Source organism: Eumetopias jubatus, unplaced genomic scaffold, assembly GCF_037043125.1.
Source record: "Eumetopias jubatus isolate StellerSeaLion01/CBP00866 unplaced genomic scaffold, mEumJub1_p1.0 scaffold_3, whole genome shotgun sequence".
NCBI classification, from domain to species: Eukaryota; Metazoa; Chordata; class Mammalia; order Carnivora; family Otariidae; genus Eumetopias; species Eumetopias jubatus.
The window spans coordinates 164,572,311-164,589,067 of NW_028274809.1; the positions used below are offsets into that span (position 1 = coordinate 164,572,311).

The window sequence follows — 16,757 nt, forward strand, 5'->3', positions numbered from 1 at the left end:
ATGGGGCATTGTGTCAAGGGACTAGGTAGTGCGTTAATCAATTTTTTGTCAGGGTCAGCAACATTTATATTTCAGTATTTATCCTACCACTGAATATGAAACATTACTTGAAAGGATTCATCTCTATGATGGCTGTTAATTTAACATGTTTTTGGGTCTCTAAGCTATTATGGCAGTGCATTGTGCCAGGCATCTTCAAAGCACATAAATGACTCAGCAACTATACCTGTCTAGCTGGAGCCAAAGTCTTGATGTCTCTAAAAGCATTTTAAAAATAAGCATAACAAGCATTTATGAAATGAAAGTTTTAGTAGACTGGGAACTGTTTCCTATAATGGGCAAAATTAATTGAGAGTTTATGGCTTGCCAGACATAATGCTACACACTTTATACTCACTAGCTTATTGATTCTTTTCTCAGATGGGTACAATTAGTATTCTTGTTGGACAGATGGAAAAGTTGAGGCGGCAAGAGGTTCAGTAACTCACCCAGAGTCACCAGATAATAAATGGTGAATCCTGGGTTGGGATCCATGTATCCCTGACCTGAGACACTGAATATGTAACTACTGAGCGACATGGCCTCATGGCCTCCTGGTCAGTTCCAGGGATGATGCAAAAGAAAGAGAAACATTGAGACGGTGTGGAAAATGTGTGATTCTAGAGCAGGAAGAAGGGAAAACCATGATTGGTGATCTAAAAACTGAACTAGGAAGGCAAGAGAAATGGGGGCAAAGGGATGGCAGAAATGTTGAAGAGAGACAATGCTATGAGGAGCAAACAGGAACCACAAACCCACTGAGGCTGCCTTTTTGGGGAAGAGACCCACACTCTGGTGACACTAAGGGATATTCTGGAACCCAGGGGTTTAGCCTAAACAGGTTGCTCCATGGGAAGCAGCCAGAAAGTTGCAGTTCTCAAATACAGACACAAGATCACAAATTTAACGTAGTTAGAATGAGGTAGGATCACAATTTAAGAAAGCAGCCAGACTTACTGATGAACAGGTGTTTTCCTATAGCTACTTTGTGCAGGTACATTGCATAAAGATAGAATCTACAATTAGTCAATGTACCTATATTTGTTGATTCAATTAAAAACCTATATTAAATATTTACTGTTTAAAGATTACGGTATTAAAGACTGAAGAGGATCCAATGTAAAACACAGTTCTAAATTTTAAGTGGTGTGTGTGTGTGTGTGTGTGTGTGTGTGTGTGTGTGTGTGTGTGTGTGTGTGTGTGTGAAGGAGAGAGATGTAGGAGTAGGGACATTAACATGAGACAAGTATGTAGTTGCTATATTACAGAATATAGTAGTGTTAGTGCCATAAAGGAGATGGAAAAAAACAAAATGCAGAAATGTTTCCAAAAATGTAGAGGACTCTATTCCGTTGAAGGACTGGGAACAATGTGTTGGAGAAAAAGGCTTTTGAAGAGAGCCTTGGAGGATAAGCAAGATTTTGGTGGCATGTGTTATATTCCAGGGAACTCAGAAACAATGGTTTAAGGTGGACCTGCCCTTTGACTCAGGGCAGGCTTTTAATGATGTGAGATTTTTTGTTTTGTTTTTTTCTTCCAAAAGTGAAGAATTGGATAATCTCATCAAAATGAACAAAAGCTTGAATAGGTAAGATTTGAAAACATCCATTTTTTTGCTTTATTATTGAGTTGCACATTGTGACTTCTTATGTCTTTTTAGTATTTGAGCATGAGGACCCACATACTGGGTGAGTTAAAAATAGCTTACAGGTCTTGAATAAAAAGCTTGCAGGAATCATCATCATTTCATCAGTGCTATAAATGGTTATTACAACCTAAAGATACTAATATTAAAGTATCTTTGATTTTCACACTCTATTTAGTAAGGCAGTTATATAAATAACCATAGTTCTCTTCCTGAAATATTAACATATTAGTATGTGGACAGAGTTGTTTGGTCACTGAATGCTTTCAGTTTTACACTTTACAAAAGCCGCTTACTATCTTAGTTAACCTTACCTCCTTAATTTTAATCATTTATAATTGCACAATTTAAAGATTATAGTAATTGAGGTCTGTGTTGGAAGTGTGTGCGGTTTTTGCTATCTCTTTGTTACTTTGCCTGCTAACATAATAAATGTGTAGGGACCAGAGAGACAGAGAAACAAGGCAAATATCAAATGAGCTCATTGCTCTGAGCATCCAGAAGTATGGTGTTCATACCCCGTTCTGACAAAGTGATCATATGATTGACTATCAACAACTCATTTAAATGTACTGCTTTTCAGTTTCTTCATCTATAAAGACAGAAGGTCAACATTGGCTCACATTAAAAACAAAACACTCTGTGAAATCCATACAATGCATCATGGACTTATTGGTTGTGTGTAGATCCCCAGTTTGTATTTTCTATCTTATTTTCTCTGAGGTCAGCTGCAATTTAAATTTTGAGTTTATGAAAATACCTATTTGGAATAAAGCAATTTCAAGAATTGTCGCTCATCTTTTCCACCCAGTTTCTATTTCCTCTCTATCTATAGAAATATAAACTGGTCTATATTTCTATAGAGTTAAGTATGTATTATTACCACTGATGAGGTTTTTTTGTTCAATGCATTTAAAGATATCAAGGTCTTGATGGTCTCTTCAGAGCAAATCCTAAGGCAGAGCAAACAGAGAAAAGGTAAGTGCATCTGTCCCTAACCTGAAAATCTGATCTCCCAGATTGCTTGCTTTATTCTTTCAGACGTTCGCTGGAAGGGGGTTGTATCCTCTGGCATGGAAATGTACTAGCAGATGGAGAAGTGCTCTCAGAATTGTACATTTAGCTCAGATATAATTGCCCGGAAGGATTTCTGCTCTTCCATTCAATAAGAGTAAATGAGCAATTCATGAAGAATGTTTATTATATCTGACCTCTCAAGATACCACACAATTTTATTTCAATATGTAGCCTTTTATTTGAATTTCTTTGTGTTTACAGAGCCAAAAGCCTTGAAAATCTCATTTTTATGAATACTCGGACAGAAAAAGACGGCAAAGGGTAGGATTTGACTATTACAGTCCTCTTTGATTGAGTCCTAGACTATATGCCATTTCCAGTGTGTGACCTCCTGCTCAGGACAAGGGGCAGGCAGGCTGGTGGAATAAGCCTTGGATGGGGGGTTGGGGTGGAGGTCAGGAAATAAGTGGATATCTTGGTGCTGGCTCTGCCACCCACATCAACCTGGATGACCTTGGGCAAGTCACTTAACCTCTGCAGACTGCTGTTTCCTCATCCCATAAAATGAAGAGCATGACCTAGATGATCTCCAGGTTCCCTTTTGTATTTAAATATGAAGGAACTCTAGCTGGCTGTTACAAGTAGTGGACAATAGCCTGGTTTATGAACTAAATATATTTACTCTAAGACATTTTGATGCTGGGAGCATAGTTTCTCCCCCCTGAAGTCTTTATAATGCTCTGAGGCACTTTTCAGTTAGAATCTTGGTTGAGTCACTTCATATGTATATCTCACATATATTTGTAAGTATCTCAGGGTCAAGAGTAATGCCTTTACTTATTTTATATCATAAGAAGGGTTAGTGAATGATTAGTAACTGAACTGATAACATTAAAGATGTTGATTTATAGTTCTAGACTGATACTGAAATCCTAGAAAATTGACTACATGACTGATATTATTTTTTATATGGAAAGAAATCAAATTCTTGACAGTTTTATTAAAGAAAATCCCAGAAAAGTGATGCCTGGGTAGCTCAGTTGGTTAAGCGTCTGCCTTCGGCTCAGGTCATGATCTCAGGATCCTGGGATCAAGCCCTGAGGCAGACTCCTTGTGCAGCAGGGAGCCTGCTTCTCCCTCTGCCTGCCACTCCCCCTGCTTGTGCTCTCTCTCTCTCTGACAAATAAATAAATAAAATCTTAAAAAAAAGAAAGGAAATCCCAGAATGGTCAAGAATGACAAAGGGTAAGGATTTCGGAGATCACTACTATTTTTCCCCCAGATTGGCTGTTTACCTTGTACTTGGTTAGTCATCAGATTTGCCTTTGTAATGTGATAATTATTTCTATTGTCTTATCTTTTAAAGCCATTCATCTGTGCCATTCTGTGCCCAGAATGGTATTCTAGCTTTCCAAGTCAATCTTGGCAGATGCATTCTCAACTGTCTCTGATGTAGAACACTTAAAGTCTATGTGATAATAATGTGAAAATAATTGGCAATAATAGTTTCACAGATACTGAATCCTTATTAACAATATATTATTATAAATGTCAATGTGCAAGTATTATTACAGGTAAAAGCTTTTCTTCTCATGGAGAACAGATGAAGTGGGAAAACTGTCAGTTCTCTGTGAGTGGTTATATGAGCTTTATAGGAAAAGTTGAGATTTCAGATATTTAAAAAATGAAATTGGGAAGAGTCCACCAAAGTGGTAAAAAATAGAAAAATTAGGATGAACTTCTCAAGTAAACCATTTCTGGGCTGGTAAGGAGGAGAAAAGACATGTGATTTGTAATGTGGGATAATTTGATAGCAACTGGCTTTCTGATGCAGGAATGACTGAACTCACTGGTGTGGTTGAATCAGTCCATAGTGCCTTGTCCTTCTTCCAGCCCTCCCTCTCTGCCTTCTTTCTTATATTGAAAGAAACTAAAATGTTAATAGTCTTATCACAGTAGAATCAGAGACAGATGAAAATGACAAAGGGCAACACCTGGACAATTGGGGGATTTAGAGGGATTAACTTTGATGTTCCCTAATAGCTTTAAACGATCTGCATGGAAAAGGTTTATTGTTTGTAGTCAGTTTATATAAAGAACTGGAGCCATCGTAGAGTTATTTCTACTTTTCCAAGGGTAATTCAGAACCTTGAACTTTTTGCTAAAAATAACATGTCTAAATCTCCAAAGGGTTGAGGCACCTGGGTGGCTCAGTTGGTTGAGCATCTGCCTTCGGCCCAGGTCATGATCTCAGGGTCCTGGGATGGAGCCCCGCGTCAGGCTCCCTGCTCAACGGGGAGTCTGCTTCTCCCTCTCCCTCTGTGCTCTCTCTCTCTCACTCTCACTCTCTCTCAAGTAAATAAATAAAATCTTTAAAAAAAAATTTCCGAAGGGTTTAGATTTAAAATGTTGACCATCTGATTTCTACACCCTATATGAATGATTTTCATGTTTAAAGAAGGCAGTATATCAACAAATATATTAAAGTTAGCTTCCCACCAACCATCCCTGAAAGGACAAAGAAAGCACAAACTGAGACCTGAAGGGAACTTTTATTTTTAAAATGGTTTAATGATAAAGAAAATGTGGTGTGTATTTATACACACACACACACACACACACACACACACACAGACACACACAGGAATATTACTTAGCCATAAAAAATGAGATCTTGCCATTTGTGACAACATCGATGGACCTAGAGGGAGTTATGCTGAGTGAAATAAATCAGACAGAGAAAGACAAATACCATATGATTTCACTTATATATGAAACCTAAAAAAAAAACAAAAACAAAGAAAAAGCAGAAATAGGCACATAAATACAGAGAACCAACTGATGGTTGCCAGAGGGGAGTGTGGTGTAGGGATGGACAAAATGGGTGAAGGAAAGCGGAGATACAGGCTTCTAGTTACGGAATGAGTAAGTCACGAGGATGAAAGGTACAGGATAGGGAATATAGTCAATGGTATTAAAATTAAAATAGCACTATATGGTGACAGATGGTAGCTACACTTGTAGTGAACATCGTATCATGTATAGAGTTGTTGAATCACTGTGTTGTACACCTGCAACTAATGTGAACATGTGTGTCAACTCTATTTCAAAGATTTTATTAATCTATTTGACAGAAAGAGAGCGCACAAGCAAGGGGACCGGCAGGCAGAGGGAGAGGGAGAAACAGGCTCCCCGTTCAGCGGGTAGCCTGTTGTGGGGCTCGATCCCAGAACCCTGGGATCATGACCTGAGCTAAAGGCAGATGCTTAACTGACAGCCACCCAGGCACCCCTCAACTCTATTTCAATTAAAAACATTAAATTTACTGGGGCGCCTGGGTGGCTTAGTTGGTTGAGTGTGGGACTCTTGGTTTCAGCTCATGTCATGATCTCAGGGTCATGGGATGGAGCCCCACATTGGGCTCCATGCTCAGCAAGGAGTCTGCTTGAGATTCTCTCCCTTTCCCTCTGCCCCTCCTCCCCACTTGCACACTTTCTCACTTGAGTGCTCTCTCTCTAAAATAAATAAATAAATCTTAAAATAAAACCGTTATATTTACTTTAAAAATAAAAAAATAAGGGATGCCTGAGTGGCTCAGTTGGTTAAGCATCTGCCTTCAGCTCAGGTCATGATCCCAGGGTCCTGGGATCAAGCCCCACGTCATGCTCCCTGCTCAGTGGGGAGTCTGCTTCTCACTCTCCCTCTGCCTGCCTCTCTCTCTTTCTCTGTCAAATAAATAAATAAAATCTTTACCAAAAAAAAAATAAATAAATAAAAGTAAAAAAATAAAGGGTTTGCACTAACTTGGCCTCAATCCATGGGTCAGGCTCTTTGACCATTAGGTCTTTTGAGAATATGAAGGATAAAATATTAAAGTGAAAAAGGACCTTAAGATAGCATAGTCTAATTCTCTTAAAGTGAGGAAACTTGGTGCAGAGAAGTGAAAGAACATTGTCACAAACCCCATTAAAATCAGAACTAAGATTTGAATCCAGATCTCCTTATACTGATACTGGGCTCTGGTGCTATGATGCATAGTTATAAAAGTAACCTGAAGATTATAACATTGTATAAACTGTCAACATAACAACTCAGTTCTAAATAGCAGGAATGTTTATTATTTTATTAAAAATTATTCCATTAAAGTGATTTAATCACAATGGAGTAATGACTGGGATCTTAATATTAGAATAGTTGGCATATCTCTTCAGCATTTTGCGTAAGAAGAGTCACTTGTATTAAACATTTTTAAAGACTTCTGAGGCTTTAGGTACTGGTAACATCTTTCTCTTGTGCTGAGAAGTCTGCTGTTGCCATAAGAGGTTGAATTACTCTCTCTCCTCTCTTTCTGTTGCTCTGCTGTCCTCCCTGCTCCAATGTTATGAAGAAACCAAGGCCTTGGAAGTCTTATTAAAGTTAACCAAAGGACTGACAAAAATGAGAAAGGGTAAGTGAAAGTCCTACCTTGCTGCGGCTCTCTTTTTTCAAGTTAGTTTTTCACACCTTGTTAGAAATGGGAGTGTTATGCTTTCCTTGGTCACAGATGAACTGTTGCACTTTATAGGCCTATCAGAGAGTAAGCAAAGGAATATGATGAATGCTGTTTCCATAGGACCACATGTTTGAGTTACATTGAAGTAAGTGCAGGAAATCTGCTACATAAGCTCTTATTCTGTATTTTCTTAAACAATTAAAACATGAGCCAAGTCTTATATTTAAACTAAGAAATATAGATGACAAAATTGCAAAGTGAGAGGTATGTTGGGAAGTTCTTCTAAACGGATTTAAACCAAGTACTGCTGGGAAAATTAACAGAGCTCAGTTGAGGATAATTACATCCAAGTTTTTCTGGCCATTTGGCCCGGAAACATCTGATATTCTTTCAGGGACATTCTTGTTTATACAAATTTCAGAGAAAACTGAATGTAACCTAAGTAACACAAGGTTTTCATGTTTTTTTTTTCCAAAGAAGCCAAGATCTCGAAACGGTTATCAAAGTGAATGCCAGGGCAGATAAAACTAGGAGAGGGTGGGAACTGTTTTGATGTTTCTGAATCTTGGTTTTTTCTACCAAATTTCACTGTGTGATATTCTCAGTGACATCGAGGGGATCACATCTTTGAGTTTCCCTTCTGTCTTCTGTGTCTGATTCCTACCACCCTGATTTTCACTTCGTAGGCTCTACAACAGATTCTATAAATTTACATTTGGCTAATATAAAATCGCAGAGATTAACTATGTTATTCGTAGTTAATTATAATAAATTATATATAATATATATAATAAATTATATATAAATAAATAATAGTTAAATATAATAAAATTAATATAATTCCTGTACAATAATTTTCTCCAAAAGCTTTTAATTAATCATCAATAATACGGAATGTCTATTTATATATAATACTGTGGGAATACTTTGGAACAGATCTAAACTTTTTTTTAAAGAGGTGAAGACCTTGATAATCTTATCAAAGCAAAGCCCAAAGGAAGTGAAAACACCACTGGGTAAGAATTATTAGTGTCTTTAAGTCTGATTTCTGTAAGTAACAATCAATAAGATAAAATGATTTGGCATTTTAACTTCATAACCATATTTTATTAGCATGGAGATAGATAATAACAGTGGGCCACATGACCTTCCCTTCTTATTCCTAATAAAATCACTTATTTTTTGAAGAACTGCCCTAGCATTTGATAGTAAGTTGCCTTTTATCCCAGATGAGTTTCTTTGTATCTAAAGAATGCATGGTCTTGACAACATTTTCAAGGTGGATCTCTAAAATAACAAAGTTACTGGGGCGCCTGGGTGGCTCAGTGGTTAAGCGTCTGCCTTAATGATCCCCAGGGTCCTGGGATTGAGCCCCACATCGGGCTCCCTGCCCTGTGGGAGGCTTGCTTCTCCCTCTCCCACTCCCCCTGCTTGTGTTCCTGCTTTTGCTATCTCTCTCTGTCAAATAAATAAATACAAAATGTTTTTTAAAAAAATAAAATAACAAAGATAGCCAAAAGTGAAGCTTGACTAAAACTCTTGTGAATCAGCTTCTCTAAGGATGCTGGCCTCAGAAAGCAGCCCAAGGGAGGGCTGGGCAGGTGTATCCACTGGGAGTAAGGAAATTCCGCCACTCTTTCTCCCCTTCAGGGCTCTGTCAACGTGGCGGGGGCGTGAAGTCATGATACTTCTGCCAACCTCACAGTATTCTCTTTTCTGGGTTCAGGTTATCCCCTTTAATACTACTCAGTGCATTTTAATGAGGGTGACATGACCCCCCCAAGAAATGAATCAATTTTCCTACCATGTAAGGTATTGTTTTCTTGCTCTTTGTAATTTATCATAATCTAATTATATTTTTAAAAAGCTTGGGTTAAGGAAATGGTTGACTTTATATGAAGACATATTCTTCTTTTAAAAATATGACTATTATTATTATTGACATTGTTCTTATGATTTAAAAAGAGAATAGGCAATTATATCTGATTTGTTGAGTAGAAATTTATATTCTGTCTGGATCCAGTACAGAACTTTATCTGACTCACATTACTTCTCCAATCATTGTTCACTTGATTAGTGTTTTACTTAATAACATTCATTAAAACTCACTTTTTTATTCAAAGCAAACAAGACCTCAATGGATTTGTTAAAGTGAATCCTGAAACAAATAAAAGTATCAAGAGGTAAGACATTTAAAGCTTCCCCCCTTCCCTTTGGCTTTCATAAGCATATTGGAATCCTGAGTGTTTGTATTCAGGAGAGTAAATTGAAATTCAAACCCAGTTGTCTTTTCCCCAAACATATCATATTAAGCAGTTTTATACAAGTGATACCCAGAAGTGATCTTTTACATTTTATTTTTGGGTGAAGTTTACTATCAGGTAGATTTTGAGAAATTAAATGGGAAATTGATTTTCTCTACTGAGTTAAATGATTTCTGTGTGTGTGTGTGTGTGTGTGTGTGTGTATAAGTGTATATATGTAAGCAGTGTGTGTTTTTATTATTGTATTTGTGTATATATAAATAGTGTGTATGTATAAGGGTTTGGGTATAAGAGTATGTACGTGTACTGATCAGGGTTTTCCAGAAAAACTGAAACAATAGGATATGTATGATGTATGTGTATATATATATATATATATATATATATATAAAGAGAGAGAGAGAGAAATTTATTGTAAGGAATTGGCTCATGCTCTTACAGAAGCTGAGAAGTCCCAAGATTTGTAGTTTGCAAGCTGGACACCTAGGAGAGCCAGTGATGCAGTTCCTGTCTAAATCCAAATGCCTAAGGATCAGGAGAGCTGATGGTTTAACTTCCAACACCAGAAGAAGATGTCTTAGATCAAGCAGTCAGGCAGGCAAACTCCCTTCAAACTTAGCCTTTTTGCTCTATTCCAATCCTCAACTGATTGGTTGTGGCCCACTATGTTTGGGAGGACCATCTACTTTACCCAGTCTATAGATTTAAATGTTAATCTCACCCCGAAACACCCTCCCAGACAAACCCAGAGCAAAGTTTGACCAAATGTAGGCACCCTGTGGCCCAGTCAAGTTAACATATGAAATTAACCATCAAAATGTGTGTGTATATATATATATATAGTGTATGTGTGTATTATACACAATATAAATATATTTAAGTGTATGTATGTGGATGTATAAGTAGTATATGTGTATATAGTGGATGTGTTCATGTGTGAATGATGTGTGCATGTCTAGTGTATTTGTGTGTAACATATGTATGTCTATATAGTATAGTGTATGTTTAAAGATGAGCTTAACAAAGTATACTTCATTAAAAGAGTTCTACTACCCATGAACTGTCAAGTAAATCTGGAAAGCTTATGTCCTCCTGCTTTTTATTTTTTAAAAAGCAGATGGAATATATTTGAAACTGAGCTTGTTGGTATGTTGCTGCAAACAGCGCACCAAATAATTCCATGTGGTTTCCTTTGAATTTCTTTTCATTCAGTTAACTCAGTACATGATATTATTAGTGGATTCTAAAATGTGTCACTGATGCCTATAGGCCCAGTCAGCAGAGCAAGGGCTCAGCTAGCTGAAAAGCTGGTGTGTACACAGTCAGGCTGTCCTGTTCTCAGCAGCATGACATGGTCAGAGGCTCAGCGACCCAGGGAGTTGAGTTAGAGACTCCCAACAGACTGAGCAGAAAGCGTGGATTTCCTTGGCTACTTGGGTGGTCCTGGAAGGTAACCGGAACAGGAAGTTCAAATTCTGTGTTCAAATTTTGGCTTGGTCACTTGCTAGCTGTGTCCTCATGCTTCAACTTACTCATCCACAAAATAGGGATCATAACACTCATGCCTGGCACAGAGTAGGTATCAGTAATTGTTAACAATAATAAAGATTTAGGTGAATTATAATCTGTTAATGATTTACATACTGTTCAAATATTTAATTTACTTTGATTCTTCAAGAAAAACCCATGTTTTCCTTTCTAATTTTTATTTAAAAGAGTAGTTTAAATCATCACCTATTGTTTTTCATATGTTGGTGTGTTTCTGTGTGCACGTCTATGTGTGTATATGTGTATACACGCAAATAAATGTTTTATGTGTGTGTGCCTGTGTTTGTATGAGTGTGTATATGTATAGGTGTGCCTTTCTGTGTATGTCAGTGTACATGCATATGGGTGTGCATGTTTTTGCAAATGTCCTGTGTGTGATGGCATAAAAGTGCACACATGCTTACATGTGCATAAATATATGTATATCTGTATGCTTTTGTATGTATATGAGTTCATGTGTACATGGATGTCTATGTGTGTGCATCTGCGTCCATGTATTTGGGAGTATGCACTGTGTGTGTGTGTGTGTGTATGTGTGTGTGGGTGCACACGCACGCTTCATGAGACCTTTTAGGGACAGTAGTTGTCTTTTTCTTTCACTACATGTAATTAAGTTTTGTTGATCTTTTAAAAGCAAAACAAAATCATCCTCCCTCTCTTATTAAAAAATTACAGTGTTTTTCCATTTCAGGTAGATTACAATTCTAACCCTCAGGAATGGTCTCTTACTTGTTCAATACAGTCCAGCCAAATTAATCTTTTTTTCTATTCCTGGCTCATTCTTACTTTATGAGTTCTGCATATGCTATTCCCACTTTGGGACTGGCTTTACCCCCATCTTGTCATTTCTGACCATTGACTGTAATTGTCACCACCCCCTCCTCCAACCCCAGCACCACAGGCGCCAGGCACTCCTTTTCTTCAGAGCATGTATTGTTATCTGGAATTGTGACATTCATTTATATGTTTGATGGTATGTTGCCTGCCTCTTTCCAAGTTAGGATAGAAGCCTCATGAGGGCAAAGCCTATGTCTATATTATTCACAGGTTTCCATAGCTACTTGTGGATTGAAAGAATGAATGAATACTGAGGATATATATACTATGAGGCATTAATTGACAGTTTAGCTCAAAATACTATTTTAAATGACTACATTAATTAGCATACTCCACTTTATTGATTTTATTTACTTTGAGATTTAAATAACCTTCCACTTATATATTCTTAATATGTTTAAAGAGATCAAGTTCTTGGCAATATAATCAAAGTGAACTCCAGAATCAACAAAAGTATTACGAGGGAGGGGTTACAATGCTTACTGTTGTGTTATTTTTTTTTAAGTACTCAAATCTGGAAACAGAATTCTGGGAATTTTTTTCTTAGACTCTGGCATTCAAATCTCACATACTTCATTTAGGCAAAAATTAACAAGAGGTAAAAAAACATCAACAAGGGGTATTCTGGGATAGAATACTTGCCTCTGTTGGGTTAATTGTTTCCTTTTGCTTGGAAAAGGTCTGCATTTTTTAATTGCTGCTTTTAGCCTGGGTATACACATTCTCAGACATGTGGATACAAGTAAAAACTTGGGTCAACATCTGGTTGCTTCCAAATATCTGTATCTTTGATGTTGTATAGATACAACCTCAGAGACTTTGTGATACGATCTTAGTAGGACCACAGGGCATGGAGAGACAGAGTGTACCTTTTGTGGATGTCCTTTACCCATGTGGCATCCTCTGTAGATCAGAGGGGCATTGGCTTGTGCTGTGTGTGTGGAAAACACATAGAAACAATATGAAAAACAAAATTCCATTAAGATCAGAAACAGAATATATTCAAGGGTAACAAGAAAATACTGACATGTTTTTAGTGACTACATGGAGTTTTTTATTATAGTAAATATAGCTTACATTTCAGAACTCTATAGACTTTAATCTTGCTATTGTTTGTTGCCAACACAACTAGTCCAAATTTGTAGTTTGAACACATAAGTACCAGACACAGATACTAGGTTGTATAACATGGACCTCAACAAATTGGTATCTTATTCTTAATCCGGTGTTGTGAATAGAAAACCTGCTAATGAATGTCAATTTTACAAAATATGGATTCTCCAAAGTTGATTTTAAATTCCCACAGCATGTTGGAGGTTGATATTAAGAGAGGATATGCTTTCTGGAATGTTCCATGATATGCGTATATCGACTATTACAAAATGTTCAGTGCACCTAGCAAAGGTTTAGAGCATAGCATTAAATGAATCATAATCGAGACAGAGTCCCAGTACAGTGTTTGCAACTGACCTAAAGGCTCTAAGATTAAAATACTGTCTCATTGAGTCTCAGAGATGTATAAATCCCTACATACTTCTGCATCATCACTTTTAACAATCTTCCATTCTTTGGCATAATCTCAGTAAGTGTTTATCCTGTTTCTGAGTTTTAATAAATAACTTTATTCATTTGGTATTAATCTATCATTAACCTCATCATTTTTCTTCAATGTTTTAAAGGGGCCAGAGCCTTGACAATCTCATTAAAGTGACTCCTGAAGTAAACAGAAGTAACGCAAGGTGAAGATTATGTCTTATCTTTCTTCCTTCCCTGCCTGCATCAATTTGTGACCCTCATCAGAAAAGCTGTGTGGAAAAAATCTTTGGGTTGGAATCAGAAAGTCTGAAATCCATTACTTCCCATTACTTGCCTTTGAGCAAGTCCCTAGAACACTCTGAGCTGAGGCTTCTTTAGTTATAAAATGAGGATCATTTATAACTGTCTGGTCTACCTTTGTCACTTGGTTGTTGTAAGGATCAAGTGAAATAATGGATATAAAATGGATATATAAAATCCCTTTAAAGCAAGAAGGCACTATAAATGGAAATTATTAACAAAATACAGTTTAGTAACAGCTACAGTGTTAGATGGAATACTTGTTGGGGGGCAGGTGAAAGTTTTTGGCAAATCATTACATAGTTGCTAATTGATTTTTTGAAAAACTCAATATTGCCCTAAAGTTATGGTTTTATTTTGAGGTTAAATAGGAATCTGAGCCATATATTGATGATTTGTATGGAGGTCAAAATTTGTACTTTAAAAATTAAGGACAAAGACTGGTATGATTTTTCTCAAAACGTAATAGTAAAATTCATCTTGAGCACATATATCTTTTAAATAAATACTTAGTTGATTTAATTCCATTTTTACTTATCATTTTTGTTTTTTGTTTTTAAGTTCCAAAGATCTTGATAACCTCATCAAAGTGGTTCCAAGAACAGGAAAAAGCATGCAAGGGTAAGATTTAATAAGCTTCTGGTTTTTTTGTTTCATACATACCAATGCTTAAAAATATAATTAAATTAACATTTCAGCAGATTGACAACTCAATAATAGTTCAAGAAAAGTCATGTGACCTCCATGACCTCATATCTAAAATGTTGAAGATTTTGGTCAACTAATTCTTAATGTAATGGAGATAACCTTTGATTAATTAGATGCACAGTTGATTTCCAAGAATGGACAAGACACATTATGTTCATTGATTTGTTTATTCTTCTTAAGCAGAGGATGGCACAGGAGTGGGGAAAGAGAACTAGATGGGAGACCATAGATGTGGGCCTAGGCCTTAGCTCTGCCCTCACTAACCGCAGAATGTGATTGGCCACTTCCCCTTTTTGGGCTTCTTTCCTTGTCCTCACAGTAAGGAAATTGGACCAGGTGCTGTCTAGTCACTTCAGTGCTAATGCAATTACTAAGTGCCAATACGATGGTTGGTATCATGGAAAGAGTCAAGTGCTCTTGAGTTAGAGTACTTTGCTTTCACATAATCTTTCTGTTTCAGTTTTTCCCTTTGAGAAAATGGGATGGTAATACTTCCCATATTGAATAATTGATGTGAGGATTCACTTATATAAATCATGTAAATCACTTGAACAGTGCCTGGCACATCATCAATTTTCTAAAACCGGTGGTTATTGTTTATTATTTCTATGCAGCAGTATGTAGGTCCAAAAATATATATTCACAACACTGGAAAATTCCAATCGTTTGAGATGATCTCTATATTCATAAATATTTTATAACAAAATATTTTTATAACAAAAAATGTTTCTTGGTTTTAATATTTGCAACCACATGATGTAAATCAACCACTGATCTGATCATTTCTTCCATGTTTTAAAGTGGCCAAAGTCTTGACAGCCTCATCAAAGTGTCTCCTGAAACAAACAGAACTAACCAAAGGTGAGGTTCATGAAACTCTTCTATTTAACTTTAAAAAAAAAAATGTAATTCACTGTTCTACCATTGAGACAACCAGTGATGGGACCCAAAACCAACAGCTTCGTGTCATAAACCTAATGTTCAAGTCCTTGCTCAGGGCTCTCGGGCTGTGGGCTTTAATGGAGGATAAAGAATTTCTTAAAATATCTCTTATCAGTCTGGGGTTTGTGTTCCATGCTTGGGATTTCAACATAATTCTATTTCAGCATAATAGTTCAACATAATAGCATGCAATAATTTACATGAAAGGATACGTACATGATAAAATTAGTTTACAAGTTAATTCTAAAGATTCCTTAAGTGATACAAACCTTTCTGGCCTTTTTTCCCTTCAGGATATATAACATAGTGCCCAATAATAATGTATATTAAATTAGGCAACTTGTTTAGGCCTTTGGGGTTAGTGCTGGTATGAGAGCCCATTGCGTGGTAATAGAAATGTCTCTTTAGAGCTATGATTGCCTATTTGGGTGTTTAGAATAAAAACAATTTATGTAAACCAAAAGTCTTCCTTGTTCTGATTTAGCCTTGCATGAAGTGCAATTCTGAAGTGATTTAATTAATACCTTAGAGTAGCCTCAATATTACACATTCACGTTATGTATATTACCTGTATACCTTGGAATCAGGAAATACTCTGTTTTTTGAAAGTCCCAGGTTTTGTTGTTTTGTTTGCTTGCTTTTGTTTTTGTTATTTTTTGGAGGGGAGAGAAGCAAGGAATACCTGGAAATGATAAACAATTTTATATTTTTCTCTTGTTTGTTACAACCTCCTAAAACATCCTAAATGCTACTTCTACTACAAAATGTGATATGGAGAATAAGAAGCTTAAGAGCAATTTAAACTTGAGGTTGTCTTGAAAGAAACAAGAATAAAACTAAATTAAATTCTCATATATACATAATTGTATAAGATATGAATTCATAGCCACCTGCTTTTACATAGGGCTAAAAAGAATTCAAGTAATGATGAAGTTTTTTTTTTAAAGATTTTATTTATTTATTTGTCAGAGAGAGAGAGAGAGAGAGAGTGAGCAAGCACAAGCAGGGGGAGCAGCAAGCAGAGGGAGAAGCAGGCTCTCCACTGAGCAGGAAACCCGATGCAGGGCTCGATCCCAGCACCCTGGGATCATGACCTAAGCTAAAGGCAGATGCTTAACTGATTGAGCCACCTAGGCATCCCTGATGAAGTTATGTCAGCAATAATTTCTTAATGTAATATTAAAGTTGAAAAAATGTACAGATTATTATTGATTTTAATTTATTTTACCAACTGTTGCAACTTGCATCATTTTTTAGGATCCAAACACATTCCCTCAGCAAACACAAGGTAGATTTATCAAGATTATTGAAGACTCCTGAGCAAGTCTCCAATTTCTGCCAAAAAATAAGACTAATCATTTAGCTAAGGGCATTCTGAAAGGGGACATGAGAAAAATGAGAACAAATTGATTTGTTGATGTGTAGTGAT

The 16,757-nt window shown here is 36.5% G+C and overlaps 1 protein-coding gene across 2 annotated transcripts in view; it reads left to right on the top strand.

The window, feature by feature from the left end:
• The window catches only part of SCEL (sciellin), a 301,851-nt gene that overhangs the window by 255,486 nt on the left and 29,608 nt on the right, over positions 1-16,757 (top strand). For both annotated transcript variants that reach the window (XM_028106136.2, XM_088022213.1), the window contains 9 exons: positions 1,583-1,627; positions 2,603-2,662; positions 2,963-3,022; positions 7,089-7,148; positions 8,150-8,209; positions 9,317-9,376; positions 13,522-13,581; positions 14,240-14,299; positions 15,188-15,247. In XM_028106136.2, coding sequence (XP_027961937.1) covers positions 1,583-1,627; positions 2,603-2,662; positions 2,963-3,022; positions 7,089-7,148; positions 8,150-8,209; positions 9,317-9,376; positions 13,522-13,581; positions 14,240-14,299; positions 15,188-15,247 — 525 coding nt within the window. The remainder of the gene's footprint in view (positions 1-1,582; positions 1,628-2,602; positions 2,663-2,962; positions 3,023-7,088; positions 7,149-8,149; positions 8,210-9,316; positions 9,377-13,521; positions 13,582-14,239; positions 14,300-15,187; positions 15,248-16,757) is intronic.